The sequence below is a fragment of the Falco cherrug genome, chromosome 11, assembly GCF_023634085.1.
Source record: "Falco cherrug isolate bFalChe1 chromosome 11, bFalChe1.pri, whole genome shotgun sequence".
Taxonomy (NCBI): Eukaryota; Metazoa; Chordata; class Aves; order Falconiformes; family Falconidae; genus Falco; species Falco cherrug.
Genome location: NC_073707.1, coordinates 5,111,681 through 5,139,172, shown reverse-complemented (window position 1 = coordinate 5,139,172; position 27,492 = coordinate 5,111,681). Strand labels below are relative to the sequence as shown.

Below are 27,492 nucleotides of genomic sequence, written 5' to 3'. Positions count from 1 at the left end.
GAGAGGGAGGTTTCAGGGAGACCCTCCTCTCCTCTCCTGGCCCCCACACCCCCGTGCTGCGGAGGGTTGTGGTCCCGCCGGGAGGCTCTCCGGGCTGGGGGAGGCAGCCCTGGCACAGCCGCCTGCCCAAGGGTAGCTGCCTGCGGGAGAAGCAGCCCCAGCTGGGATGTGCCTCACATTTTGGGAGTCTCTTCTTCAGGGAAACCCGCAGCAGCCACCCCTCACCATCTCCTCCCACACACTGGGTGGCTGTGAAGTCACAGTGCTGGGACTGTGCTGTTGCCCACCCTTGCCTGCCCCCTTGCAGACCTTACTTCCCAGGGCAGGATCCATACATTGGTGTTGAGAGTTCTGGGGGCCGTGTCTGCCCCAGGCAGGTCAGCCAAGCACAGTCACGCTGCTCAGGGCAACCGTGGCCGCCTGGGCTCTGGGGAGGGATGCAATGGTGGAAATCAGGGATATTTGTATGGGAAAATGCTGGCAAGCGGAAAGTGGCTCTTCAGTACTTCCCAAAGGCTCCCGCTGAGCAGCATCCTCTTGCAGGAGTTCCCAGGCCACGCCAGGCATTGAGGTGGCCCTGTCTGTCCTTCCCTGGCCATAGGCAATAGGTATTTGTGATGAAAACTAGTAAACAGCAATAGGGAGGACATCTGTAAGCAGCTTTGCGGTACCCAGAGGAAGATCCAACCCTCACAGGGCTTTTGGCAAAATCCCCCCTTATGGCACCATGTGACTGGCTCTGGCACTGTGCCTGTATTGCAGTGTGGTATCAGCTCATCCCCCCCGAGAGCGCCAGGTACCAGCCCGCACCAGGGCTGGGGAGGCATTAAAAGAGGCTGAATCTGTAACGGATCCTCACCAGGCAATTGGTGTTTAAAGACTGTTCCTTGACTGTATTCCAGCCCCTTGATGGAACTTCTCACGTGTAAGCAAGCCCCGCTGATCCATCCTGGCCATATATAATGGATGGCAATGGAGTGAAGGAACACCAACGTGGCTGAATATCGGTAACAGATGTCTGGGCAGCAGTGCGACGGGTCCCTCTGCTAAAGATCCCTCACTGCTGGTACCTGCCCTCTGTGCCAGCCGGTGCAATAACCCTCCCTCTGTCCCCAACCCTGGCTTGGCCGTGTGTGGCGGCAGGCGCTGCAGCCTGCCCTGGCCACTCTCCGCTGGCCTGAGGAGTGGGACGAGGCTTGGAGCCGATCTGCCGAGCCACTGTTCCCGGGACTGGCGCCGGGGATGCTGACAGGGGCCATGCCTGGCGTCTTCTACACCTGTTTGCATGCTGGGGGATGCACTCGTGGCCCTGCCCGGGGAGGGGCTGGTGGCCATGTTGCCTCCCCACAGATGCTCCCTTCCTCCCAGCTGGTGCTGACCTCTGTGTCCGCTGGGCAGGAGGCATCACGTCAGGAAAGACCCTTGGAAGGAGGCATCTTTCATGGATACTCCTTGGAGAAATGGGCCCAAATGATGCCTTTGAGGCATGGGGGAAAGATACAGGAGGGATCCCCTTCCCCTGGCAGACCAGGGCATGTACTATCCCGCCCAACAGGGAGGTGTCCTCCCCGCTCTGCAGTGAGGTTCCTCCTCACTGGGAAGGGTTTCAACCTCCAGCACCCACAGCAAGCAGGTGCTACTCCATGGCAGTACCACGATGGCTTCTGGGAGGACCGAGCCCCAGCAGGAGCAAGGGCTCCCACAGAACTGGGGTCACCATGGGGAGAGGTGTGGAGCAAGGGGCTCATCCCAGCAGAGGGTCTGCCTGGTTTGCTCCTCTTTGCCACCAAAAAGCATTCTGGCTCACAATTCTGGCTGAATTTGACCTTGGGCATTAGATGCGCATGTAGGGACAGTCCCTGGAGAGGGGCCAGAGTCCTTCATCCTCTTACCTTGTTCCTCCTGCTGTCACAAATGAATGTTAACTTGCCAGGGTTTGCTTTGAGCCTCACTGGGTTTTAGGTGGGCTTTTAGGAGAAGTAGTGGGAACTGCCCCAGCACGCTGGCTCCATGTGGGTCCCACTGGGCCGTGGTGGTTTTGGCATATGGAAAAGTGAAATAAAAGCCATGGTCTCCAGAGAGCTAGCCAGCCAAGAGTGGATGAATATGCACATTAATGTGTAATTAATGTGCAGTTATGACTTCAGTTCTTTTGGCAGTGCAGAGTTAATTACAACTGAACTGTAAAGCATTGCACATGGATTTTATTTACTGGCTTATTAGTGGCATCTGTTCTCCCAGTGAAATGTCTCAGCTGTTTGCTCTTGTTCAAGGAAACCAGAAGAACTCATTGCATAGATGGTCCAGGCTAACTTACATGCTTTGGATGGAAGGATGCTAAAGGATGTGATCGCGCCACTGCATTTTCCTTTGGACCCTGCTTCTTCGTTTAATGCACTGCCCCAGCACCTGAGCCCATCACAATGCAAAGGGGAGCACAGGGCTTTGGCCCCAGCCCTGCAGGACATGCCCGAGTTTGAGAACCAGCAACTTCTGTCTTCCCAGCTGTCTCCCGGCACTGCCTCATGATGCTTTACAGTCTTCTCCAGCAAGAACCATCAGAGCTGGCTGGGGCCCACTGCTGCAGGACCCTCATGTCACTCTGAGATGCAGCGGCCTGGGCTGCCTGGTGTACCTGCCGCTGAGCCACAGCTGGCCAAACCGCTTGCTGCTGCAGCATCTACTGCCTTGGCTGCCTTCCTGGCCTGGCTTTGCTGCTTAGCACATTTCCTGAGGAAGTTGAATGCTGGTTTTGTTAAGAAAATTTTATGGCAAATGCAAGTTAAGTGGCTGCAAATCCAGTGGAGAAGCCAGCTCACTTAGGGCATGGAACTTAACAGGAGCAGGAGAAATGAGGTGCCTCTGGTGTGACAGGGAGGTTCCTCACCTGGGGCTTCTGTTACGAAAATTCTCACCTGGCCTGTGCTGACTGAGGCGAGAGGCTGGGATGCAAAGCAGAGAACTACAAGGGTAAGTGGTTATTCACACGCATGAGGTGTCCCAGCCAAACCAGGGCACCCAAGTGTGGTTTTACACGGGGTTCTTACACCCTTCCAGTGTTCGGGTACAACACGGCTTGGCTAATCACCAACACCCACGCTACCAATCGCTAATTGCAGCAGAACTTTGCAAAGCCGCTCTGTTTCTGCAGCATTCTTGCCACTCGCCTGTTGATCCAGTGTCCCTGCAGTCGGTCTTGCTGGCGGTGGGGACCTGTGACACCGGATGATGCTGGGAGGGTTTCAAAGACGTGCCAGAGGGGCTGGGGGGCGGCGTTAGCGTGGCTGTCCCAGGGATAAAGCTGTTTCTCCTTCATGGACAGCCCTGAGCTTCCCAGCAGCACAACCCTTTGTTCCAGGGCCGGGCCGCTCTTTCGGTTGTTTTAATTAAGCACGAACGATACCAAAGTCTCCAGTAAAATTCCACTATCTCATCACATCACAGTGTACAACTAATATATATATTACATGTATATATACAAATAAAGTTAATACGTTTTGGCACTATAAAGACTGATTGAAATTGATAGTTAGGGAAGGGATTTTTCATCACACTTGTCAAACCAGCAACGCACCCAAGCCTCCATCAGAGCTGCTGCTCCTTGCTGGCAGCACCCATGTGCCGGGTCCCCGCTGCCCCCTGTGCAGCCCCTGCCCACGACATCTGCTGCGAGGGGCCAGGGCACCAGCGTCTCGCCCCGCGTGGGGCTGACAGCAGCGGAGGGTGGGCACTGGGGGCTGCGGGTGGAAATCGCTGCTGTGGGGAGCGTGACTCAGCCGCTCCAGCAAACTCGGGGCTTGCCTGGACGCCGCAGCTTCTCGGCAGGGACCGCTTCTGCAGCCTGATTTGCTGGGAGGCTGCCAGCAGCCCTGCCATCTCCTCCTCTCTGCAGGCAGCTCGCAGGCAGCTCTGCCCCGTTCTCTGCTCATCGCCTGTGTCTCCGGTGACAAAATGACCCGCTGGAGGACAGGGACACAGGTCTGACTCCTGGACATTCATGGAGCACAGGAGCTGGTGATGTGGCCGAAGGATGCTGCAGGGAAGGTACAGGCAGCCTTGCTGACAGTCGTGCCGGTGGAGGGGCAGTGGGGTGGCCGTGGGTCATAGGCAGCGTCCAGTGCCTGCCGTCAGGGCTTGGTGCTCCTTTTCCCATGGGTGCTGTGACCACCCAGTGCGGCTGAGGGGTGACCTGGTGCCTGGGTGAGGGGCCCTGTGCTGCCTGCAGTGGGACAGGCTGCCAGACCCCTCAGAGGTTCAGCCCCACTCCCGTGGCGCTTGCCAAGCTGGTGAGGGATGGGGGGCAGGCAGTGTGTGCTGCAGGAGAGGCTCTGCCCTTGACCCCGGTGCCCTTAAGGACAGGTATTCTGGGTGTTCTATCAGTGCAGTTGTTCAGCCCCATGGTGGCCATGGAGGACCTGGTGTGAGAGCCCCTCCAGCATGGACTTCTGTATTGCTGGTGGCCATGCCCCAGACCCCCACCAGCCTGCCCACCCTGGCGGGTCAGGAACAAGGATTAAGGGGTGTTTGACCTTATTCAGGAGGCGCTTTCTCAAGCAATTAGTTCTGCCAGTGGATTGTGCTGATGCAGAAAGCCAGTCTGCCAAAATCAGGCTCCTAAGGCTGGTGGGGCTGTGTGGTCCCAGGAGGGAGCCCGGGAGGGAGGCTGGCAAAAAGGCTTTTCCTTGCTGCTCCCTGCCTGCGGCAGCGCTGAGCTGGGGGAAGGAAACTTGAAGGAAACACAAGGGTAGCCATGATTTTGCTCCACCACTCCTTGTCCCCCCTAAGGGCTACCCTCCCTCGGGTGTGATGCAGAGTCTGTCTTGCAGAAAGGCAGCCAAAATCCTCCCTAACACAGACCTGCTGACCCACAGCTTCACCAGAGTGCTGTGCTTCTTCGTTACCTAAGCACAGCTCCCTGAGAGGACACCCATTCCCCTTTGGGCTCCAGAGACACCTGGGAGCTTTTCCACCCTTGCTCCAGCAGCTCTCCAGCCTCAGCAGTTCAGGAGCTCAGCAATGGGGGCTGTGAGCGTTTGTGGGAGAGCTCGGGAGTTTTGCAGCCCCTGCCACGCAGCATGCCTGCGTGCAGCTGGGTTTTAGTTCTGGGATCTCAGGGCACCTTTGCAGAGGGCACGGGGCCCCCCTACAGAGGAGTGCCCTGTGTCTGCAGGCAGCGTGTTGGTGCAGATTTTCTGTGCAGGGCCAGGCTCGGGCTGCTCACACAGGAGACCTGGTTTCTGGTCTCCCTGCTGCCAGAAATATCCCAGCTGCCTGCAGCAGAGAGCAAGCGAGGAGAGCTGCAGGCTGGTGGATGGCCAGGCAGCTGCGATGGTGGGCAGAGCGTGGTGGGGTCAATTGGCAGAGGCTGATCGCTCAGGGGCAGCGTAGTGCACCCTGAGGCTGGCTCACTGTCCACGTAGCCCTTGTGTCAGGACCGTGGCGAGGGTCTGGCAGGTTTCTGACAGACCTCTCTCCACCCAGGGAATGATGGAGAGGGCACCCCAGTGCTTTAAGTTCATGGGTATCCTTTTTCTTTTCTGCTGCACCCAGGATGGAGACGTTCAGGACCTTCCAGCCTAGGAACAGGAGAGAGGAGGCTGAGGGGGGCAAGACACAGCAGCCATGGCAGCGCGTGGCCGGTGCACCAGGGTGCTCCCCTCTGAACTGAACAAGGTGTGCCCTGAGAGAGGAGATGACCCTGCCACTCACCCCAGGAGGATGAGCGACTTCGAGGTGGTCCCCAACCTCCAGCAGAGCAGCAGCAGTGTCTCGAAGAGCAGACGGAAGGCACATTTCCCCAGCGGCAGCAATGAAAAGGCAAGTTCGGGTGGTGCTGGAAGAGGGGAGCAGCTGGCCACACACGACCAAAGAGTGTTAATGAGTTATCCAGTGATTCATTAATGGGAGCATTAGATCACTTTAGTTTTAGGGACAGACAGAAAAACCCCCAAACATCTGAGGTACAAGTCCAGCATGCGTATCTCCTCTCCTTGCAGTACACCTGGCTTTGTCCCTGCAGATAGCGATGGAGCTTGCTTTCTTCACATCAAAAGAAGCACCCAAATATGCTCCAAGTACCAGGGTGCCTTCTCCCTGCCCTAACTTCTGGCCCTTTGCAGAAACCCTGACTGCTTGCTGATTTTCCTGCTCCCTCAGGAAAATCTCATCTCGTGGATTCCTGAAAACATCCGGAAGAAAGAGTGCACCTACTTTGTTGAAAGCTCGCAGACGTCAGATTCTGGGTGAGTCAGATAGTCCCTCATTCCTCTCGCCTGCCAGGAAAGCGGAAGGGGTGTTTGGTGAAAAACCTACAGCACCAGAAAATCCCACCTTTCTGTTAAAGAAGCTGGGGTCAAGGGAATTCACAAATGCCTTTCTGTCTGGCTCTTCACCCTGCTGTGTCACCACATGGCTGTGACTCTGTGTCCCAGTGAGGAACCTTTCTGACGCCTTTGCATGCAGTAATTTTCATTGTACTTCATCCCAATCCAGAGCAACGTTAATATTTCTGTCCTAAACCTCTACAGCTGGAAATATCAAATTTTTGCTAGATTTGCCCCCAAGCAGTGCCTTCGTTTCTGCGCAAGGTCTGAGCTAGAGGACGAGCTGGTGGGAGATGCTGGTGCTGGGCTGAGGCAGGTGGGCCAGCTGGGCTTTGCCTTTTGGGTTTAGATTGTTTTTGGAAAAGTTGGTGGTGTGTGTTTCAGGAGGGTTGTGTGCGAGTGCGGCTATCTCAGGGAACAGCACCTGGAAGATGCTGCCAAACCTCCCATCTTCCTGGGGAAGGAATGGGATGCCAGCAGGCACATCCAGGAAATGCCAACAGATGCCTTCGGTGATATCCACTTCACGGGCCTGGGACAGAAGATGGGGAAGGTGACCTGTTTTCCTGTCTCTGGTGCACAGGGAGCCAGTGGTCAGGTCATGCGTGGCAGATGAAAGGCGCCTATTTCCTTCCGGAATGGGAAGATGTTGGGGAGGCCTGGAAATGCCCCAAAGGCAACACTGACCCAAGCGGAATTAGGGGGGTGGGACAGGATCCCTTCTCTCTCCCAGCCCTGTACCAAGTCCCTTTCTGGAACCACGAGACTGCCCTTCATGCCGTGAGGCCCCTGCTTCAAGGGGTGGCTATTCCCCTCTCCTCGTCCTTAGGTTCGTCTTGGGAATGCTCAGTCCCAGGGAAGCGAATGGGAACAGGGTCACACACAAAGACCTGGGGCAGCAGCAGCCACTGGGAAACAGCGTGGGAAGCCCCTGGTTCTTTGGTGGGATAGAAGAAATCGTGGTGGGGGTGCCCTGTTACCCTCACCCTGTTGTTTTCACCCAAAATGCATGTTATGCTCCCTTTTTTGCAGTACGTGCGTGTCTCCTCAGATACCCCTCCACGCGTCATCTACCACCTCATGACACAGCACTGGGGCCTTGATGCACCCAACCTGCTCATCTCAGTCACTGGGGGAGCCAAAAACTTCATCATGAAGCCAAGGCTGAAGAACATCTTCCGGCAAGGGCTGGTCAAAGTGGCCCAGACCACTGGTAAGAGCTGCAGAGGCTCTCCCCATGGTTGCAGCGGGAGAGGGGCCTGTCACCCGGCCACGCCAGGTTCAGCGAGTTGGGGTGCTGTAGGAATGCCGAGCTGGCCTGACGGCTTGCAGGTCCCTATCTGGACTAGCCCCACCAGGGATGGACTATTCTTGCTTAATCACTGCAAACAGGCTCATAGGGAGCTGGACTGAGATTTGCAACACGTTGCTGAAGAAGACATCTCCTGTGCTGTCAGGGCTTGAGGTAGTGGGCAGGGAAGGCATCTCCTGGGGGATGGAGCATCTCCAAGGACCAGGTGTTCCTGCAGCCATATAGGGGGATGCTAGGAGACTGCTGTGAGCAGAGCCTCTCCCTTCCCAAGCCCCTCTCTGACCCCCAGGAGCCTGGATCATCACGGGGGGGTCCCACGCCGGTGTGATGAAACAGGTGGGAGAGGCAGTGCGAGACTTCATCCTGAGCTGCAGCCACAAGGAAGGCGACATTGTCACCATTGGCATAGCCACCTGGGGAACCGTGTACAACCGGGAGAGCCTCATCTGCCCCATGGTGAGCCAGGCAAAGCTGGAGATGTGTTTGCTTTGCCTACGCCTGGACTTCAGGGGAAGTCCTGCCAGGGACCACGGTGGGAACGGGTGCTTCAAGATGTGCCTGCGGCTGGCAGCCCTGGTAAAACCCAGCTGTGCCAGAAGGAGTGATGGTCTTGGGCTGATAGCTGCTGAGAAGCACCTCTGCCCTACCCAGTGTCTTGTGTAGGTGCTGTGCTTCTCCTGGGAGGACCCTTGTGGGTGTGAGGGCAGGTGGAGCAGGAACAGAAGCGCATGGGGCAAGGCTGACACGCAGGCTGCAGGGGCGGCAGTTTGGCCAGACTGTGCGCTCGTGCTGGCCTGTTCCTGTCCCACATGCTGGTTGCTTTGGTCATCTGGTACTCCTCCTCTGCAGCCCTGCCAGGCTTCTCCCAGAGCCTCTCCTCCTGCACCTTACAGGGTGGCTTTCCAGCCGAGTACATGCTGGATGAGGAGAACCAAGGCAGCCTGTCATGCCTGGACAGCAACCACTCCCACTTCATCCTGGTGGACGATGGGACCCACGGGAGGTATGGGGTGGAAATCCCACTAAGGACCAAGCTGGAGAAGTTCATTTCGGAGCAGACCAAGGTGAAAGGAGGTAACGGCAACACGCAGCCAGGCCTGGGGCAGAGGAGGGCACAAGGCAGGATGGGCCATCCATGGGGAAAGGGTGCCCATCCTGGCCTCAGGTGAGAGGGGAGGCTGTGGCTTCCCTGGAGGATCCAGGCAAGCGGGTTGAGAGGGTTGTCAGGATAAGTGTGGAACCTTGCTCCTCACAAACACGAATCGAATTGTGCGTTGACACAAATCAAAGAGCCTTTCTTTGCCAGCTGCTTGGCTTATGGGGTCACCAAAGGGGTCCCCAAACCTTGTGATGCTGAGCTGATCAGGCAGAGCCATTTTTCCTAAAGGGGGCTTCCAGGTGGGACCTTCTTGCTGTGTAAATCATCTTTTATTCTAACACATGCTCCAGCATCATGACTGCCAGGAGAGGGTCTCTCCTCTCTCCTGGAGCCTGGCTCATCAGGGGCAGTGCTCCCTCCCTGTCTGTCACACCCCACCGCTCAGAAGGGACGCATCCAGCTGCATGGCAGGGTGCTGCCCCACGGGGAGGTGACCCTGGACTCTGCTTCCCTGCAGGCGTTGCTATCAAGATCCCCATTGTGTGTGTGGTGCTGGAAGGAGGCCCTGGGACACTTGATGTAAGGAACTGCTCCTGCCCGCTCCTGACCGGGGTGGTGGGTGGTGGGAGGGGGCAGCTCCTTGCCTGGGGTGCTGCTCTCCAGCATGGGTGCAAGCGTGGTGGCACACCAGCTGAAATGCATCTGGCCTCTGGGTGGGGTTAGGACCAACCTCCCCGCTCTGTTGCAGACCATCTACAATGCCATCACCAACGGGACCCCCTGTGTGATTGTGGAAGGGTCTGGGCGTGTGGCTGATGTCATTGCACAGGTGGCCAGCTTGCCTGTGCCCAAGATAACCATTGCCTTGATCCAGAAGAAGCTGAGCATGTTCTTCCCTGACACCTATGAGCTCTTCACTGAGGGCAAGCTGGTGGAGTGGACCAAGAAAGTGAGTTTCTTGCAGGCAGACAGCTCCTCTTGCTGAGCTTGAGGAGATCAAAGGGGTCCCCAGGGGTCCTTGCCCATGAGCAGGAAGGCTCTCAGCATGAAGTTTAAGGCTAATCTTCTGCTGACCATCCATCTCCCCCACTGCCTGCTCGCCTTGGGCAGAGAGGCACCATTTGGGAGCAGCCCCAGCCAGTCTGGGAGACCCAGCACAGGGAGTCTGAAGGCAGCTTGAAAGGAGCAAGGGATTGCCCCACACAGGACAGGGGGCTGTGGGAAGCAGCAGGGAGGAGATGCTGATGATGATTGCTTGCCCATGGCTCTCCTTTGTAGATCCAAGACATAGTGCGGAGCCGGCAGCTCCTGACCATTTTCAGAGAGGGCAAATGTGGCCAGCAGGATGTGGATGTGGCCATCCTCCAGGCCCTGTTCAAAGGTGAGGGGTGGGGAGCTGCTGGGGACGGTGGGGCAAGATGAATGGGATGGGGGTCACAAGTCACCTCCTGCAGCTCCTTGACTTATGGGGTCACCAAAGGGGTCCCTAAACTTTGTGATCCTCATTTGATCAGGAAGAGCTGTTTCTCCCAAAGGGCCAGGTCTCCAAGGGGGCTTCCAGGTGGTATCTTCTCACCATATGAATGAACCTCTGTTCTAACAAGTGTACTTTGCATGCAGCATCCAGAAACCAGGACCACTTTGGTCGTGAGAACTGGGACCACCAGCTGAAATTAGCTGTGGCATGGAACAGGGTGGACATTGCTCGGAGTGAGATCTTCACGGATGACCATGAGTGGAAGGTAAGGCAGTACCTGTGCTGTTTGTCCAGTCAGGCTTGTCCCACTTGAGAACTGTGGATATTGAGGGTACTTTTCACCTCAACTGTGCCTAGGGAGAGTATTTGAAGGCATTTCTCATGGACCCTAAACTCCCACCACATTGCTAGGGGCTCTTAATCTGTGCTGTTTTTCAAAAGTGCTCTCAAACACGCAAAGCAGAGGTGAGCACACCCTGCAATTCACCGCTTGTAAAGGCCCTATTTGCCCTGTCACTGTTTACTAAGATGACTGGTACTTTGCTCAAAACCAGTGTCTTCTAAAGACAATTCACCAGCCTAGAGCCCAAAATACCTCTTGCCAACTCTGCCTTGCGGTCGCTGCTCATGCCACGTTGTCAAACGGCAACTTGTCTCTAAACTGATCTCACTCAGCCCGGTGCTTCCCTGCTCTGACTTTACTACAGAGTGGGGCAGGGAGCAGCACCAGCCAGTTCTGCTGTCCCACTTCTGATCTTGCTGCTGAGAAGTCAAAGCTGAGCAGGATTATCTGTCCCTTCTGATGGGGCTGTGGGACTTGGAATGGATTTTCCTATTTGGTTCAACAGTTTGGGTTCCCCCAGCTCCATATTCTTTGTGGGACTGGGAAGGACTGGTGGGAACCAGGAAGCTGAAGAGGAAATATTTGATGGTGTGAAAATGCACAGCCCAAGAAAGATCCACAGCTCTGTCAGGAAGGGCGGACGAGGCCGGCTCTCAGATTAGCCAATGCAGGCCAGGGCTGTTGCAGGTGCTGCAGCCCTGGACCGCTGGGGCTGGCATGAAAAACTGGGGCTGAAACCAAGCTATGGCAGAAGGTCAGCAGGTACCTTCCTGCTGGGACAACACCTCCCCCCTTACCCACGGGCCTTGCTTTCACTTCTAAGCACATGGACATGTTGCCTTGGAAAGGAAAACCCCACAAAGGCTGCGCTGGGTGACTACCAGGAGCAGCTGATCTCCCCATGGCTGAGATCTGGCTGGCAGCACCACAGTCCTTCAGCTGAGGCATTGCACAGGAGACAAGCCTGTGAGGTCCCGTTCATTTGCTTGGTGCATCCTCGTGAGCTGGGGAAAGAGGGTCTACCCTCTACCCTACCCTATCCCTCCACCCGGCAGCCAAGGGCACAGAGGGCTTCACTGCCAGAGGAGAGGGCACACTAACCCACAAGCATGCCGCTGGGGGATGTCCTGCAAGTCCAGGTGCCTCCCGGCTGCTCTCTCACACCCCAAAACTCCTTGTGTGCTCAGGGATAAAAACTTCCCCCCCACACGTGAGGCTCTGCTCTGGGGCCCTGGAGCTTCTCACCTCTGCCTCTGGCCTGCCAGCCCACAGATCTCCACCCCGTGATGGCAGCTGCCCTGATCTCCAACAAGCCAGAGTTTGTGAAGCTGTTCCTGGAGCAGGGCGTGCGTCTCAAGGAGTTTGTCACCTGGGACACCCTGGTTTACCTCTACGACAACATGGCACCATCCTGCCTGTTTCACAGCAAGCTGCAGAAGGTCCTGCTGGAGGAGAGAGAGCACGCAGCTGGCTCCAAAATGCCAAAAATCCAACTGCACCATGTCTCCCAGGTGCTGCGGGAGCTGCTGGGCTGCTCCACACAGCCTCTCTACCCCAAGCCCAAGCACGTGGAGCGGCCCCGGCTCTCCATCCCTGTCCCGCACATCAAGCTGAATGTACGCATCTCCAGGTTGCGCGGTGGTGGGGTTGCATTAGAGAGGGGAACGCTGGCTCAAGAAGCCATCTTGGAGGTTGCAGCTCGGTCTCTGTCCTCTTGCCTGCTCAAGAATCCCACTTCAAGTCCCTTAAAGCCCTGTCCAAGTCATCTGCCCCACATTCAATGCATGACTCCCATCCTCCTACGCCTGGAGCACCTTGTGGCTGCGTAATGCCGGTGGGCAGGACCCGGTGGGGTGGGTGCACTGGACAGGCTTGGCACATCCCCACGTGATCCTCACCCTAGAAAAAGCAGCATTTCCAGGATGAGTCCAGTCTTGGCCACGCTGCTATCTGCAGCAAAGGCCCCTCCATGGGTGGTGGAGGCAGGCACCCAGGGTTTGGGGGTGGCTTTGTGCTGAGGGGCTTTCTGCTCTCTGCAGCCTCTTGGCAGGAGGTCTGACCATTGCACACCTTGCAGGTTCAGGGGTCAAGTCTCCGGTCCCTCTACAAGCGCTCTGCCGGCCGAGTCACCTTCACCATGGACCCAGTCCGAGACCTGCTCATCTGGGCTGTGGTCCAGAACCGCAAGGAGCTGGCAGAAATCATCTGGGCCCAGGTATCACAGCCCAGAGCTGTTGGTCACAGCTGAGAGGCTCAGATGGAGCCAGACCTCCCAGCCCCAAAAGGAAAGACTGCCCCTGCTGGGATTTGGGACATGGCAGTGCCCGAGCCTGACCCCCAGCCAAATGGGAGCCAGCTAGTGAGCCTGTGGACACTTGATGCTCATCCCCAGCCACACCACGAGGCTAGGTCCGTCTCTTCCCAGCCAAAACACACGCTGCAGCCAGAGGTGGCAAGCTGGCCCAGAAGCATGCTTTGCCTTGCAAAGGCTGAGGGGGGGCTCAGCGCAGTACAGGCAGGACACAGGCGCATGGCAGCTGGGGTGGAGAAGGCTTCTAGCCATAAACAGCATCCCTGGACAAGAGGCAGTGTGGCTGGGGGTGTGGTGAAGACGCCGTGCAGAGCTGTGGAGTCACGCTGTCCTGTCACCCGAGGCTTCCCACAGGGACAGCAGGGTTGTCCCCAGAGGGGAGCACAGCTCAGCCCTTGCATGGCAAGCTGCCCACCCTGAGCGCGGTCTGCTCGGGACGCCCTCCTCCCCTCCGGTGGGAGCGGGGGGGGGGCCTGGCAGGACTGCTGGCACCTGCGGGGCAGGGTGCAGGAGCCCCACTCTCTCTGCCCTCTTTGCTCCAGAGCCAGGACTGCATGGCTGCCGCGCTGGCCTGCAGCAAAATCCTGAAGGAGCTCGCCAAGGAGGAGGAAGACACCGACAGCACCGATGCCATGCTGGCCCTGGCTGAGCAGTACGAGCAGAAGGCGATCGGTGAGTGGGAGGGGTCCGGCAACCCGGAGCTGCTCGAGTGCCCTGCAGGGCTGGCTAGCTTTGCCCAGGAGGTGTCCGGGGGTGACGGGTGGGATGGGTGGTGCCCAGCACCCTTGCCGCCGTTGGGGTCGTGGTGCTGTGAGCGCTGTGCCCTGGAGGTAGTGGGAGTGCAGAGGGTGCTGCTGTGTGGTGCCATGTCCGGATCCAGCTGTGAAGGGTGACCCTGAGAGCACCGCACTGAGCCCCAGGCTGGCCCAGAGCTCAGCCTTGTCTCCCTGGTACCTGCCTGGCCAGGCGTGTTCACAGACTGCTACCGCAAGGATGAAGAGAGAGCCCAGAAGCTTCTCACCCGTGTCTCTGAGGCCTGGGGGAAGACAACCTGTCTGCAGTTGGCACTGGAGGCCAAAAACATGAATTTTGTGTCCCATGGGGGTGTCCAGGTGGGTTCCCAGCAGTGGTGCTTGGAGGGGAAGCACTCAGGTGTTCCCTGCCCCAGAGCCAGGGCTCCCTGTTAGCAGCAGTGGGGCTCTGCCCCTCAACCCCGCTCTGATGGCAGAAGCTCCTGTAACCAGCGCTCCTCTTCCTCCCTCCTTACAGGCCTTTCTAACCAAAGTCTGGTGGGGAAAGATGTGCGTGGACAATGGGATTTGGCGGGTGATCGCATGCATGCTGTTCTTCCCACTTCTCTGCACCAGCCTTATCACCTTCAGGTATGCAGCTGGGGCACGTGTGCACCGAGGCAGGGATTTCCTCCAGCCTCGCTCTGCAGCTGGCTGCGAGAAGGTGCCGTGGCATCTCCTCAGGCAGCTGAGCCCTGCTTCTACCCCTGCACCCTGCAGGGAGAAGAGGCTGCAGCCCATGGGCTGCATGATGCGCCTCCGAGCCTTCTTCACAGCACCCATCGTCATCTTCCTCATGAACATCCTCTCTTACTTCACCTTTCTCCTGCTCTTTGCCTACGTCTTGATGGTTGACTTCCAGCCACTGCCGTCCTGGCGGGAGTACCTCATCTACTTCTGGCTCTTCTCCCTGGTGTGCGAGGAGACCCGCCAGGTATGGGGCAGGCAGGGCAGAGGCTGGGAGGAGGCGAGAGGAGGGAGAGACACCCCTCTGGGTGCTCCTGGGAGGTCCTGCACAGCTCATATTCCCATGCTGCTTCTCATGTCACCACCCATTCGGAAAGGTCCCTGCAGAAGGGACTGCCAGATGCCCCCATTTCCGAGACCAGAGAATCTCCTTGGCTACGTCTGGCCTGGTGCCAGGTACTTGCAGGAAAACATGCTGGTTTGAGCTGAAAACGTCAGGAGATGGAGGGGCTACCTCCTTCCTTGGGTATTTATTCCCAGAAGCATTTCCAGGCTTTGCTTGACGTTTGATTTTTTCAGCTTTTGCTTCAACAGCCCAGGGCTTTCTTCACCAGACTAAAGAGCCCCATGTCTCAGGTATCTCTCCCCACGCTCCTTCCATGCCCCTGTAGAAAACCCCATAAGCTCAGGTTAACCTCAGGTAAGCAGGAGGGTCCCGTGAAGGGCAGCAGGTCTCTGTGGTCCCTCCCATCCACAGGGCACACGAGTATCCTACAAGGCTCTCACTGAAATACCAACCCCTCTTCTCTTCCAAACAGCTCTTGTATGATCCAGATGGGTTTGGCGTTGTGAAAATGGCTTCCCTGTATTTCAAGGACTTCTGGAATAAGCTAGATATCTGCGCCATCCTCATCTTTATCACAGGGCTGACTTGCAGGTGAGCTGCAGAGCTACTCGGCAGCGCGCAGGCTCAAGCCACAGCTGAGGCTACAAAACTAGTGTAAGAATTGTGCAGGTTTTTCAATTGCAATTTCTTCTTCCAAAGGCCAAAGAAGATTTTTGTTGCCATGTGATTAATTCTGATCAATCCACTTCTGCTTTCAGCTGCTTTTAGGAAAGAAGTTTTTCATGCCACAACTGTCACCCAGCAATCTGGGGAAGCGCGCTTATATTGCAGAAACAATCCTGCGAGATCAGAAAAAAACCCACACTGGCGACACTGAGGTGTTTCCTTTCCTTTTTTTCTGTGCCCAGGCTGATTCCATCAACGTTATACCCCGGGCGCATCATACTGTCACTGGCTTTTATAATTTTCTGCCTGCGTCTGATGCACATTTTCACAGTCAGTAAAACGCTGGGGCCCAAGATCATCATTGTGAAGCGCATGGTGAGAGCTGCCCTCCCTCCTGCCAGGGTGATCAGCTAGAGCACGGGATGGATGTGCCACCTGTGTTATCCTACCCTGGAGTGAGGTTTGCTCCAGGACACAATTTTGCTTCCCCTCTGTCTTTGCAGATGAAGGACGTCTTCTTCTTCCTCTTCCTGCTAGCAGTGTGGGTGGTGTCCTTCGGCGTCGCCAAGCAGGCCATCCTGATCCACAATGAGGAACGTGTGGAGTGGCTTTTCCGTGGCGTGGTCTACCACTCTTACCTGACCATCTTCGGGCAGATTCCCTCCTACATTGATGGTACAGGACACCAGCCTGTGACAGCACATGGCATGAGCAGGGTGGCTGTGGCAAGGTTGAGGGCTTCCAAGCTCATGCCACAGTCTGCCTAGCTCCTGCGTGGAAGTTCTGCAAGGGGCTCCTCTCCAAGCACAACGTGAGGCCAGAAGGGAGCAATGGCAGGGTGTGGGGATGGAGCTCTGCTCCGGCATGTTGGGAGCACTGCCGTGGATGCAAACCCAGGAGTGGTATCTGCCCACACAGGCAAGGGAGCACCCTAGCAAAGGCGCAGGAGCATGGGTCGATCCAGCTCGGTGCCACAAAGCTGGTGGCAGTGAGCAGAGCACCTGGGATGATGCAGGTCGAGGTCAAATCCCTGCCCAGTGCTAAAGTCCCTTGGTGCTGGGCACTTTCAGAGAGCGCAGCGTGCTCCCTGAGACATGAGGTTTGGCTGCGGCAGCGTCACGCTGTGCTCTCTGGCAGGGGTCAACTTCAACATTGACCAGTGCAGCCCCAATGGGACCGACCCCTACAAGCCCAAGTGCCCAGAGACAAATGAGGACAACAAGAAACCCATCTTCCCAGAGTGGCTGACGGTCATCTTACTGTGCCTGTACCTGCTCTTCACCAACATCCTTCTTCTCAACCTCCTCATTGCCATGTTCAAGTGAGTCTGACCTGTCCCCATGGTCCTGACAGCGAATCGAGCTGGCTTTGCTTGCAGGCTTGGCCACGGCCAGGGCACCGCACACTGAGAAAGTGCAAGGAGGGTGCTGGGGCACATGCTGACAGAGCACAGGGCACTTGCGGGGGGCCATAGATATGGTGGAAGTGGCTGGTGCAGGCCAGGGCTGGTCAGAGACAGGTAGGAGCTGGGGCACCATACAGACATGATGTGACCTCTCGTTCCCACGGCACGGCTGACGCCTGGGCTCTTCCCCAGCTACACCTTCCAGCAGGTCCAGGCTCACACAGACCAGATCTGGAAGTTCCAGCGGCACGACCTGATCGAGGAGTACCACGGCCGCCCACCTGCGCCTCCACCCTTCATTCTCCTCAACCACCTGCAGATCCTGGTCCGGCGAGGCTTGCTCCGCAGGCCGGCCACGCGCCACAAACAGCTCAGTGAGGACCAGCATCTCCCCTCCTGCCCTTCGCCCCCTCCCCGGGGCATGGCACTGTGCACCGAGGCACAAAGCTTGGCGCCCAGGCTGTGGTACTGGGGTTGGGGACGCCTGGGGATCTGACAGCACTGCTGTCCCCTTCCTCTGGCAGAAGAGAAGCTGGAGAAGAACGAGGAAGCTGCCCTCCTCTCCTGGGAGATGTACCTGAAGGAGAACTATCTGCAGCACCAGCAGTGCCAGGAGAAGCAGAACACAGAGCAGAAGATCCAAGACATCGCACAGAGGTACCAGCGCTCCTGAGGCAGAGGCATCCTTCTGTCCTTCAGTGTCCTGGGCAGGGAAGAGTTGGGATCAACGCAGAGGTGGCTGCTGAGGGGGCTTCTCTCTGCACTGTCCCTCCAGGGTTGATGTCCTGGCAGAGCTGCTGGACTTGGACCGGGTGAAGAGGACAGGGCTGGTGGAGCAGAGGCTGGTCTCTCTGGAAGACCAGGTGAGGCAGAAGTTGAGCAACTACCTAAGAAAGATGGGGTTTTCCAGGGACTGAGTCAACAGAAGCACAAGGGAAAGCCCCTCTGAATCAATCCCCCTGCAAACAAGTTTGAGTTTCCTTGCCAAACAGTAGCATCCAAGAGGAAAAGGTCTATGGGAAATGTTCTGTTTGATTTGACTCCGAAGTGAGCAGGATGAAGGTGGGATGTGGTGGGATGTGCCCCTGCCTCCGCTGGTCACCCAAGCAGTTAGACCAGACCCAGCTCTTCTCCTTGGTCTCAGGGGACCCTCCAGACCTCCTGGAGACAGGGGACTCCCTGCTCCTTCCCCGTGAAGCTGTTCCACACCCCGCACCAGCAGTGGGGTGCCCGGGGAGCCGGACCAGGCCCCAGCGTCTCCTCTCTGAGACAGCCGCAGCATGGCTGCTGTTTCCACTTCCATTTCCACGTGCCGTGAAAAAAATATTTCCCTGGAGGCAGTTTTCCGAGCCGAGCATTGGGCCACAGCAAGGACTTCTGCTGCCCTGGGGGGGTGAGCGGCCAGCAGCCGAGGGCAGCAGTGCCTCCTGCCAGGGCCGTATCCTGCAGTACTCAAGCAAGGGAGCCCGGGGGGCAGCGGGGGTCCGAGAGGGCTGACCCCACTGCGTCCCATGCAGGTGCATCAGAGCGCCCAGGCCCTGAGGTGGATAATGCAGGCGCTGCAGGGCAATGGCTTTGGCTCAGGCGAGGACATGCCGCCCGTGGGTAAGCAGAACCTGTCTCCACCCCAGCAGCACCAAGGAACCCCAGGACACCACCCATGGGCTACGGGCCAGGGCTAAGCAGCCCCTCGCACCCCTCTGTTAAGCAGCAAGGCAGAGGAGAGGTTCCTTTGGCCCAGGGAGGTCTGAGGGCTCTGTGAGGCCACCCAGCCCCTCCTGCGGCCATTCCCACCCTCCACTCCAGAGCCCTCCCTGCAGCCCATGGCTGAGGCTCTCCACTGCAGCATCCCTGGAGGAGTTCCTCCAGGGCCTGCCAGAAGGGATTTCAGGGGCCAGGTCACCTGGGGACATCAGCATCCCCAGAAGAGACCCAGCTGGGCCCCTCAGCAGAGCCACAGTCCGCGGCACCAGACTCAGCACGCTGCTTTGTGGGGCCTTGCTGTCTGTGTCTGCCTCACAGGCTCCAGCAAAGCCCTGGAGACAAAAGCCTTTGACCTGGAGAGGAAACTTGAGGAGACCCAGCCCCTGCACCACGTGCTTGCCCGAAACCTCCTGTACCCAGGGTCTCACACACACCGTTTCCCTGTGCCGGATGAGAAGGTTCCCTGGGAGGTAGGAGCTGTGACCCTGGGCAGTGGGGCTGGGAAGAGGGCGATGGGGCAGATCCCAGTAGCGATGGGAATAGGAACAGACCTGTCGTCGCACCTGTGTCACACTTGGGAACACCTGTTCTTCCCAGCCCTGGAAGAAGTGGCTTCCTGGAGCAGCTGCTCTGAGGACCTCCCAGGGACAAGGAGAGGCGAATGGGCATTGTTCTTGCTGGGATCTGCAGTGCTAGGGGTGTCTGAGGATGCTCGGTTGGGAGACAGAGGGTACAGCCACCTGGGTCTGCATTTCCTGAAGCGGGGCTGGCTCAGGGTCAGGGACAGGATCTTGGTGCTGGCTTCCAGGGGGCCATGAGTGAGAGGCACCAGTCCTCCAGCCAAAACCCTCATCTCAGCCCCTGAGCAGAGCCCAGAGCCCTGCGTGCCTTGGGGAGTGCTGCCACAAGCTGGGCAGAGGAAGGGACTGGGTCAGAAAGTGTCCCCAGGGGTCCTGCTGCCAGAGCAGGGACCCAAGGAGGGACTTGACATGGCCATGTGCCCTGCAGGTGGATTTCCCACTCTACGACCCTCCTGCCTACTCAGCAGACCACAAGGACATGGCTGTGCAGGACCCGTTCAGCCTGTGAGTGTCCCTGCTGGCTCCCTGCTCCTCTGCCCCTTCCCCGGGGTGGCAGAGCCAGCCCTCCCTGCCGGGCTGCCTCTTGCCCCCCAGGTCCTTGGAGTCTCTCCTGAAGATCAACTACAACACCATGGACGGGCTGATCGACCGGCAGAGCTTCCACGGCCTCTACACCGTGCAGGACGGGCTGCCGCTGTGAGCGCATCCGTTGGGGGGAGGCAGGCCCGGGGGGAGCTGCGGTGCCCAGCTGGAGGCAAAGCAACGGGGAGACAGAGAATCCAGGGGGGGCTGCATCCTTCCCCTTTCTGCTTTCCTGTGGCTAATGGTGGGGCAGCGATAATGGCATGCATTGTCCTCAGGGCTGCCCTCCCCCCCCAAAAAAAAAAATTACCCAGCACCCTAGAAGAGGTGCAGTGCAGTGGTGGGAAATTTGGGGAAGTGGTACAGGGCTTTGATCGGTGTGATGGGGGGTGCAGATGGACCCTGGCTTTGTCGCAGCCTGCTCGCTCTCACCCTGCCAGGAACCCCATGGGCAGGACGGGACTGCGAGGCCGTGGGCGGCTGCACTGCTTTGGGCCCAACCACGCTCTGCACCCTGTTGTGACACGGTGAGTGCATGGGGACAGAAGTGTCCTGCTCCAGGATGGGGCCGCGGAGGTGGAGTGGGAAAGGCAGCACAAAGCCAGCTCAGAGAGACTGGCACCTGCCAAACCCACCGCTGCCTGTTCAGCCACTGCTGGGCAGGGGGAGACTGCCTCCAGCTGCAGTGTAACGAGGGCCTCTCCCACAGCTGGAGGAGGAATTTGGATGGATCCATTATAAGGAAGAGCCTGAAGAAGATGCTGGAAGTCCTAGTAGCTCAGTACCCGCTGTCAGAAGTCTGGGCTCTGCCTGGGGTAAGAGCTGGTGGAAACCTGGTGCAGAAGGATCTGGGGAGGCAGGGACCAGCTGCTGGGTGGATGCCCTGCAGCAAGGGAGAAACAGCAACAAGTCACAGCCTCGTCCGAGGAGGTACCTCTGCACCTCCTGCATTGCATCTGCGCGCAGGACTGTGCTGCCCGGAGTGCTGGGCGAGCAGTGGTCCCATTACACACCCCCACCCACCCTGACCCTCTGTCTCCTGCTTCTCCCTTCTCCTCATCCTCCATGGCTTCACTTCTCACGTGTCCTTCATGTAGGTGTGTTAAGCCTTAAGGCATACCGTCCTTTGACAGAGAGGTGCAGAGACTGAATCAGACAAACTCAGGCATCTGCTTGGGCACAGCTGAGGACTTCTGGCAGGAGAGGGAGGGAGGGAGGCACCGCCGCTGCTTGCTTCCCCCATCAGATCTTGTGGCATCTTCTGTAGTGGTGGAAACTGCCCGGTGGCCAAGCTGGTGGCAGTGAGGGAGGCTGGGCTGGCCTGGTGGCAGGCCTCCCCTGTTGACATCTGCTTTGGTGCAGGGGTCGCTGGAGCCGGGCGAGACGCTCCCACTGAAGCTCAAGTGGATCCTGCGCCGGGAGTTCTGGCCCCAGTTCCAGAACTTGCTGAAACAAGGCACTGAGGTGGGGGACATGCAGGTGTCCCGGCAGTACAGGGGCATGCGAGTGTTACAGCGGTACAGGGGCATGCAGGCATCACCCTGGCACAGGGGCACACAGGCGTCACGGCGGAACAGGCACATGGGGACACCACCATTGTACGGGACATGTGGATATCATGGTAGCACAGGGGCATGTGGGTGTCCCCAGGGTCCAGGGCCAGGGTGTACCATCCCTGGGCCACTGCTCCCATCGGGGAGGAATGGCGGGGGGAGGAGGAGACACACCATAATGGCTTCGCACTGCGCAAAGGTCTGCGAGGCAGCCCAGGGACCCTGGGGATGGGCTGCACATACTGGTTTCTGCGCCTGCTGCCATTGCTCTCCGTGGCCCCAGCTGCAGTGGGCACAGGGCACTGGACTCCAGCAGGGCCGAGGAGATGTGGGGCGATGCCCCACCACCCCCGGGGCCTCTCAGTGCCCTCAGAGAGGTGATGAGGGCTCTGCTAACGTGGCATTTCTTCACCACACACAGATACACAAGGGGTACTTTGACGATCCCCGCAACACAGATAATGCCTGGGTCGAGACGGTTGCTGTCAGTGTGCACTTCGACAGCCAGAACGACGTGGAGATGAAGCGGCTGAATTCGGTATGGTTATCTCGCCCCCGTGGCTTCCTGACCTGGCTCTCAGCATGGGGCAGGGGAGGCGGATCTCCAGACCCAGACCTCACCCTCATCAAGAGTGGGCTGCTCCAGCTGCATGCAGTGGAGGAAGAACATGGGGTTGAACATGGGGTGGCACTGCAACGGGGATCCCAAAAAGAAAGGGTGGGACGATGGGGACTAGAGGTGCTGTTGAGCATGGCTGGCATGGGCCCTTGCCAGCAGCACATACTGATGTCTCTGGTCCCCTTCCAGTTCCTTCAGGGCTGCGACCCGGAGCTGTGCATCCGCTGGCAGGTGCTGGACAAGAGGATCCCCCTGCACGCCAACCACAAGATGCTCCTGCACAAGGTCTCGACCCTCCTTGGCGCCTACTACTGAGTCCTCAAGCACAGGCCAGGGCTCCTGCTACCGCAGAGCAGGTTCTGGTTGGGACCTGCAGCTCTACCCCAGCTCACCTGTGAGACCATGGGCAGCTACTGGAGACTAGGTACTTTGGTTGCCTCCATGAATATATGTTTCAGGTCTCTGGGAGGAAAACCATTCCCTTCCCAGCAGCCAGGAGCAGGGGCTGCCTGGACAGAGCCTACACAGCATCCCAGTCACCTGAGCCACAGGGCTCAGCCCCAGCTTATGTCTTGGTGTGTCCGCATCAGCCGCAGCACTAGCCCAGGGCTGGGGCCACGCAGAGCCACAGGGCTGTTCCTGCAAGGTGTTCCTTCTCTCAGCTCCACCCTGCTCTTTACTTCGCTGTGGGCACTGAGGACCTGCCAGCCCCAGCTCCTCTTCCACCTGGGATATCCATCAGGCAGCTCTGCTCCCCTGCTCCTGCTCTGAGCCCCGGCAGCCCCACTGCCACAGCTCTGGGAGGACTGCTCTGGAGAAGGCTTGGGGTCTTTTGCACCTAGAGGCCCTGACTGCCCTGCAAGTCGCTCCCGTGGCAGCTGTCCCCATAACTCTGGTTGCCTCAGACCCAACAACATGGTCCTGAGCTGTGACCCAGCAATTCTGAAGGTGTGAGCAGCTCTTGGCTTATATACCTATGGTTTCATAGCTCTGCACAGGTCCACTTGCTGTGTCCCATACTGTTACGTGATCCTGCGCGTGCATGCTGAGCACCACCTTGTAACTGAACTCCTTCCCTCTGTCTGAGCCAAGGCACCAGCTAAATGTCACCTGCCTGCCCCTGTCCCCTTGTGCACATGGATGGAAAGGGGCAGCTTGCTGGGACCCAGGTGATCCATGTGCTGCGGTCCCTTGGTAGGGACAGGAGCGATGACATCAGTGTGTCCATCCCAGGCATCTCTGCTCTTATGGGGTCCTTTGCTCACCTTGGCTGTTGCCTGCTACAGGGAGAACAAGGCGGAGTGGAGGCATTTCTTGACAATAGCCCAGAACAGCCCCACATGTCATGGCATGTTGTGCCCAGGACTGCTTGGGGGGGATGGGGGGGTGTGGGGGGTTTGGGGGTGAATTTCAGTGCCCCCCACCTCTCCTGATGGATCAGGCACTGGACAGCTGGGACTGCTCTTCCCACACTGGTGGCCACCACAGCGCAACTGCAATTTCACCGGTGATGCACTGGGGCTTGGTGTGGGGGTGGGATGCCAGACTGGCAATTTAGTCAACCCAATTCAATAAACCATATATTAAATAATTAAAGGCTGGTGGTCTGTTGCAGCTGTTTAAGCTGGGAGCACACATCCGTGACGAGCCCAGTCTGAGTGTTCCCATCCCCAGCCTTGTTGCACAAACTCCCTTTGCCTGCAGATGCACCCCCCGGTGCCGGCTGCAGAGGCAATGTGGCGCGGCAGGAGTCAGTATGAGGGGCTGCTGGGGAGCAAGCTGCGCGCCACGGTGGTGGCACAGCACCTTCTGCCGCGGCCCTGGGCGGTGGCACAGCACCTCCTGCCATCGCCCTCCGCCCGCTCGACGGCCGCTGCCGGTCTCCCCCGCCGTCCCGCCGGGGGCGCAGGCGCGGGCCGGGCCGGGGGCACCGCGCGGGGGGAAGAGCCGGTCGTGCCTCGCACCGCCCGCGGACAAAGCTCCCAGACCAGCGAGCGGCGCCCCCAGCCTCAGAACGATAGCTGAAACCTAATTAGCATCACTCAATTACAGCACGAAAGGGCTCCGGGCGGACGCTGGCACCGTGGCTGTGCTGCCCGGCTGTCCCACCGCCCAGCTCCTCGCCCGGCCCCCCCCCGCCCCGCCCGGCCCGGTGCCACCGCGGCGGGGAGCGGGACCCCGGCGGCAGCCGCAGCAACAGGTGGGGCCGGGGCTGATCGCGGCCGAGCCGCCGCGCACCGCAGCCGCAGCCGCAGCCGCAGCCGGAGCCGGAGCCGCAGTCGGAGCCGCAGCCGAGCCGGAGCGGAGCCGCCCCCGGCCGAGCGGGTAAGGGACCCCCGGGGCCCCGTGGCGGCGGCCGTGCTGCGCGGAGCCCGGCGGGGCCCCGGCCCCGGGCAGGGCGTGGGCGCGGGTCGCGGCTGGGCATCGCCCCCGGCCGCCGGTGCCCGGCCGGGTGGTGGTACGGGGCGGGCGCGGGCGGGCGGTGGGAGCCGGCGTCGCAGCGTGGTACTCGCTTCCCCCCCGGGGCTGGGCCGGACCCCGGGAGCGTTTGCAGGGCCAGGAGGGTTCCCAGGCAGCGCAACTTCGTCTCCCCTGGAAGAGCCCACTGCGCAGTCCCACGGCCCTGGGCAGGTCCACCGGCAGGTCTGCCGGCAGCATCCCTCAGGTACGAGCATCCCCCGAGTGGTACCCTGGGGATGCTCATACCTGAGGGATGCCAGTGCTTAAAGGATGCTGTTACCAGGAGGATGCCATTATCAGAAGGATGCTGGTGCCAGGGGGATAATGACTTGGGGCCCAGCTGGTCTCCTAATGAGATCACTGTGGACAATTTCAATTTCGTTCCCAGGTGAAAGGGTCTGCCAGGGTCTGTGCCTCCCCCCACCCCACCCCCACCTGGGGATCTCTTCCCCCCAGCCTGACCAAGGCAGCAGGAGAGGTGTGAGCGACACCAAAGGGCAGAGGAAAGAAGGCCTACCTGCTTTACCTCCTGACTCTTCCCCAGCTGGGCTGGGGTGGCCCTTGAGGTTCCCAGATTGCCCCCTTTACTTGGATAGTCAGTGGCTCCTCTCTTAAGCTCCAGCTCCCGGAGCTGGGCTGTTAAACCGTACTCTTTACTTTAAAAAACGAAGTCACTTCCAAACCTCTGCTTTGGCAAAACCCTTGGAAACGTGACTTGTACCAGGTCATGGACCAGATGGGGAAAGCAAAAGAACTCCACATCTTGTTATTTAAAAACACAGTGGTGATTAAGCCAGTCTGATGATCTGGGGAGTCTGACTCATCATTTTTTTTTAACACTCGGGGCTGGTGAGATAGGAATTTACTGCTGCTGTTCTCCAGAAGCAAATCACCACATCCCATGAGGGAACTGGCAGCAGGCAGGGGCAGAGGCAACACTGGGTCTCGACACCCCACGTCCTGCAGCCCCTTTGCCTGCCTGGGTGGTCTCTTGCTCAGATGGGGGTGGGGTGGGGGGGAGAGTTTTTCATCTCTGCAGCTCTGTGTCCAGGTATCATTAATCTTAAGCCAAATTAAGTGGTCCCGGAAAAGACAGTGGCCAGTATCATTCTGCCCTTGTTTTCTGGGCCCCTGAGCCCAGCCTGTCACTGCTTTGCCAGGGCACGTTACAAGAGACGTAAGCGGTGTTCCAGGAAATAACGCCGTGTCATATCCCCTCCACCCACCGCTTTCCTCCAGCAATGGGAGAGGCTTTGCAGGAGCGCAGAGGAGCTGCCCTGCTGCCCGGGAGCTGCTGCAGCCACCAGGGAGTTGCCAGCAGCCATGCCGAGCTGGCTGGGTGCAAGATGACCCTGACGACAATGCCGGCAGCCAGCGTCGCCCAGGCTTTCTTTTGCCTCCTGCTCTGCGTCCCCTGGGGCAGCTCCTGCCCTCCGAGCTGCCAGTGCACGGAGCGGGCAGGGGCAAAGGCCGTCCTCTGCAGCTCCCGGCACTTAGAGGAGATCCCCAAGGACATCCCCAAAGACGCGGTGTTCCTCAAGCTGGATGCCAACAGCATCACCAGGATCCCCAGCAATGCTTTCAGGCACCTCTCCCACCTGGAGGAACTCGATCTCTCCAGGAATGCCATTGAGAAGATTGACAGGGCGGCTTTCAAAGGGGTGGCTGCCGGGCTGCGTACCCTCGACCTCTCCAGCAACCGCATCCGCAGCATCCCCAAGGAGGCCTTGCTGGCGCTCAATGCCAAGCTCCGGCTGGCCAACAACCCCTGGCACTGCGAGTGTGCCTTGCAGGAGGTGTTGTGGGAGGCACGGCTGGACCCCGACTCTGTCCAGGACATCACCTGCCACACGGCCCCACGGGAGGAGTACGTGGGCAAGCCGCTGCTCCAGGTCCTGGATGCCGGTGTCAACTTCTGCAGTGTGCGTCAGAGGACCACGGATGTGGCCATGTTCATCACCATGTTTGGCTGGTTTGCCATGGTCATTGTCTATGTGATCTGCTATGTCCGGCACAATCGAGAGGACACCTGCAAGCACGTGGATTACCTGAAGTCACTGCCGAGTGCCCCGAGCCATGCAGAGACCACCAGCACTGCCCTGTAGTGCAGGATTGGGGCGCCTTGTTCCCAGCTTCTTTGCAGGGAGCCAGTGGCAACCTGGTGGCCTTCAAAGCTGCTCTATGGGATTTTCCAGTGCTTGTTCCAGTCCTGCAAATGAGTGCCACCGACTTTGCCCCTCCCTAGTGATGCTGGACTGAGCGTGAGCAAACCACGTGGGGGAGGGATGCCGGGGACACCCCACGCAGACCTGTCAATGGAACCCAGGTTCCTGGGGAGGAACCCCCTGCTGAGACCCCTTCTCCCCTTCTAGAGCTGGGCTTGCAGGGGAAGCAGCCCCAGCCACATGGTCGTGGTCTATGTGGTTTGGAAAGAGCAAGCTCCTGGGGGGAGACAGATGAGGGTGGAGGCTTTTGTGGGGCCAGAAGGTCCCTGGACCCTGGGGTGCAGAGGGATGGGTCTCTCTGTGCAGCAGGGTCACCCCATCCTAGCTCCAGTGAGGGACCAGCCTCGCAGGGAGCAGGACATCAGCCCCAGCCCCCGCACAGCATCTCAGCACCCTCTGCTTGCAGCCAGCAATCCGGGGCTGATCTCCCAAACTTTGGATTCCTCAATAAAGCCCCGCACATAGGAAAAGCCCTCCGGGTTTGCGCTGCACTGGGAGCTGGGCTTTGGGGGAGGGCAGTGGTGCTTGAGGGGTTCGCGCTTGTCCTAATTCAAACCCTCCCACAGCAGACAAGCCTAAATTCAGTGTACCAGTGTGACTCCTGTTAGGTCACATTTCCTCTACCCTCACCCCAGCCTGCTTGAGCAGGGGCCAGCTGGTCAAATGGTGCCTCTGCATCTCATCTGGTATGTCTCACCTTATCTTGCCCTTCCTCGAGGCCAAATTAGAGATGTTGCTCGTGGCTGAGCGTAATGGAAGCGAATCAAGTTCTGGCTTGTTTCACAAGCGAGAAATGGTCCTTCCCAGCAAAGCCAGATGTGGCTGTGGCTGGGCTGGAGGAGGAGGGAGGTCTGCAGGGGCTGCCTGGGAGCCCTCCTGGACCCCAGGGCAGCTCAGGCCGTGACCCCCCCAGCCCCTTCCTGGTGTGCTGGCATCTCCTACAGGCTCCCCAGGGCCAGGGTGGGTGGCCCAGCCCCAGCAGGAAACCTGGGGCTGGGGAAGGCTGAG

At 58.8% G+C, this 27,492-nt stretch overlaps 2 protein-coding genes across 3 annotated transcripts; both read left to right on the top strand.

The window, feature by feature from the left end:
- Positions 1-3,828: 3,828 nt before the first annotated feature.
- Positions 3,829-23,379, top strand: TRPM2 (transient receptor potential cation channel subfamily M member 2). 2 transcript variants are annotated; one of them, XM_027806933.2, is made up of 33 exons: positions 3,829-4,044; positions 5,551-5,817; positions 6,157-6,242; positions 6,708-6,876; positions 7,356-7,536; positions 7,925-8,091; positions 8,529-8,709; positions 9,252-9,313; positions 9,483-9,683; positions 10,013-10,115; positions 10,355-10,476; positions 11,820-12,170; positions 12,632-12,769; positions 13,408-13,537; positions 13,832-13,977; positions 14,135-14,247; positions 14,377-14,590; positions 15,162-15,280; positions 15,598-15,730; positions 15,859-16,030; positions 16,493-16,676; positions 16,953-17,134; positions 17,285-17,417; positions 17,536-17,623; positions 18,278-18,365; positions 18,783-18,934; positions 19,473-19,549; positions 19,640-19,741; positions 20,068-20,154; positions 20,337-20,442; positions 20,990-21,091; positions 21,602-21,718; positions 21,989-23,379. In XM_027806933.2, the coding sequence occupies exons 2-33, from the start codon at positions 5,623-5,625 to the stop codon at positions 22,112-22,114; spliced, it is 4,527 nt and encodes a 1,508-aa protein (XP_027662734.1). In that variant the 5' UTR covers positions 3,829-4,044; positions 5,551-5,622; the 3' UTR covers positions 22,115-23,379. The 2 variants fall into 2 exon arrangements, 1 of the variants encoding a protein (XP_027662734.1); XR_008734531.1 differs by lacking the exons at positions 10,013-10,115; positions 12,632-12,769; positions 13,408-13,537; ... (17 more) ...; positions 21,602-21,718; positions 21,989-23,379 and having other exon boundaries at positions 11,820-11,954.
- A 366-nt stretch (positions 23,380-23,745) lies between these two features.
- Positions 23,746-26,948, top strand: LRRC3 (leucine rich repeat containing 3). Its single transcript, XM_055724119.1, has 2 exons — positions 23,746-24,124; positions 25,499-26,948. The coding sequence occupies exon 2, from the start codon at positions 25,501-25,503 to the stop codon at positions 26,362-26,364; it is 864 nt and encodes a 287-aa protein (XP_055580094.1). The 5' UTR covers positions 23,746-24,124; positions 25,499-25,500; the 3' UTR covers positions 26,365-26,948.
- Positions 26,949-27,492: the final 544 nt, after the last annotated feature.

What these genes read in the sequence shown, in the direction of transcription:
- TRPM2 (XM_027806933.2), top strand. Translation starts at nt 5,623, where the DNA reads ATGGCAGCGCGTGGCCGGTGCACCAGGGTGCTCCCCTCTGAACTGAAC. An exon ending in GAGGCCCTGGGACACTTGAT is followed by an intron (nt 9,314 to 9,482) that starts GTAAGGAACTGC and finishes GCTCTGTTGCAG; the next exon opens with ACCATCTACAATGCCATCAC. An exon ending in GTACGAGCAGAAGGCGATCG is followed by an intron (nt 13,538 to 13,831) that starts GTGAGTGGGAGG and finishes CTGCCTGGCCAG; the next exon opens with GCGTGTTCACAGACTGCTAC.
- LRRC3 (XM_055724119.1), top strand. Translation starts at nt 25,501, where the DNA reads ATGGGAGAGGCTTTGCAGGAGCGCAGAGGAGCTGCCCTGCTGCCCGGG.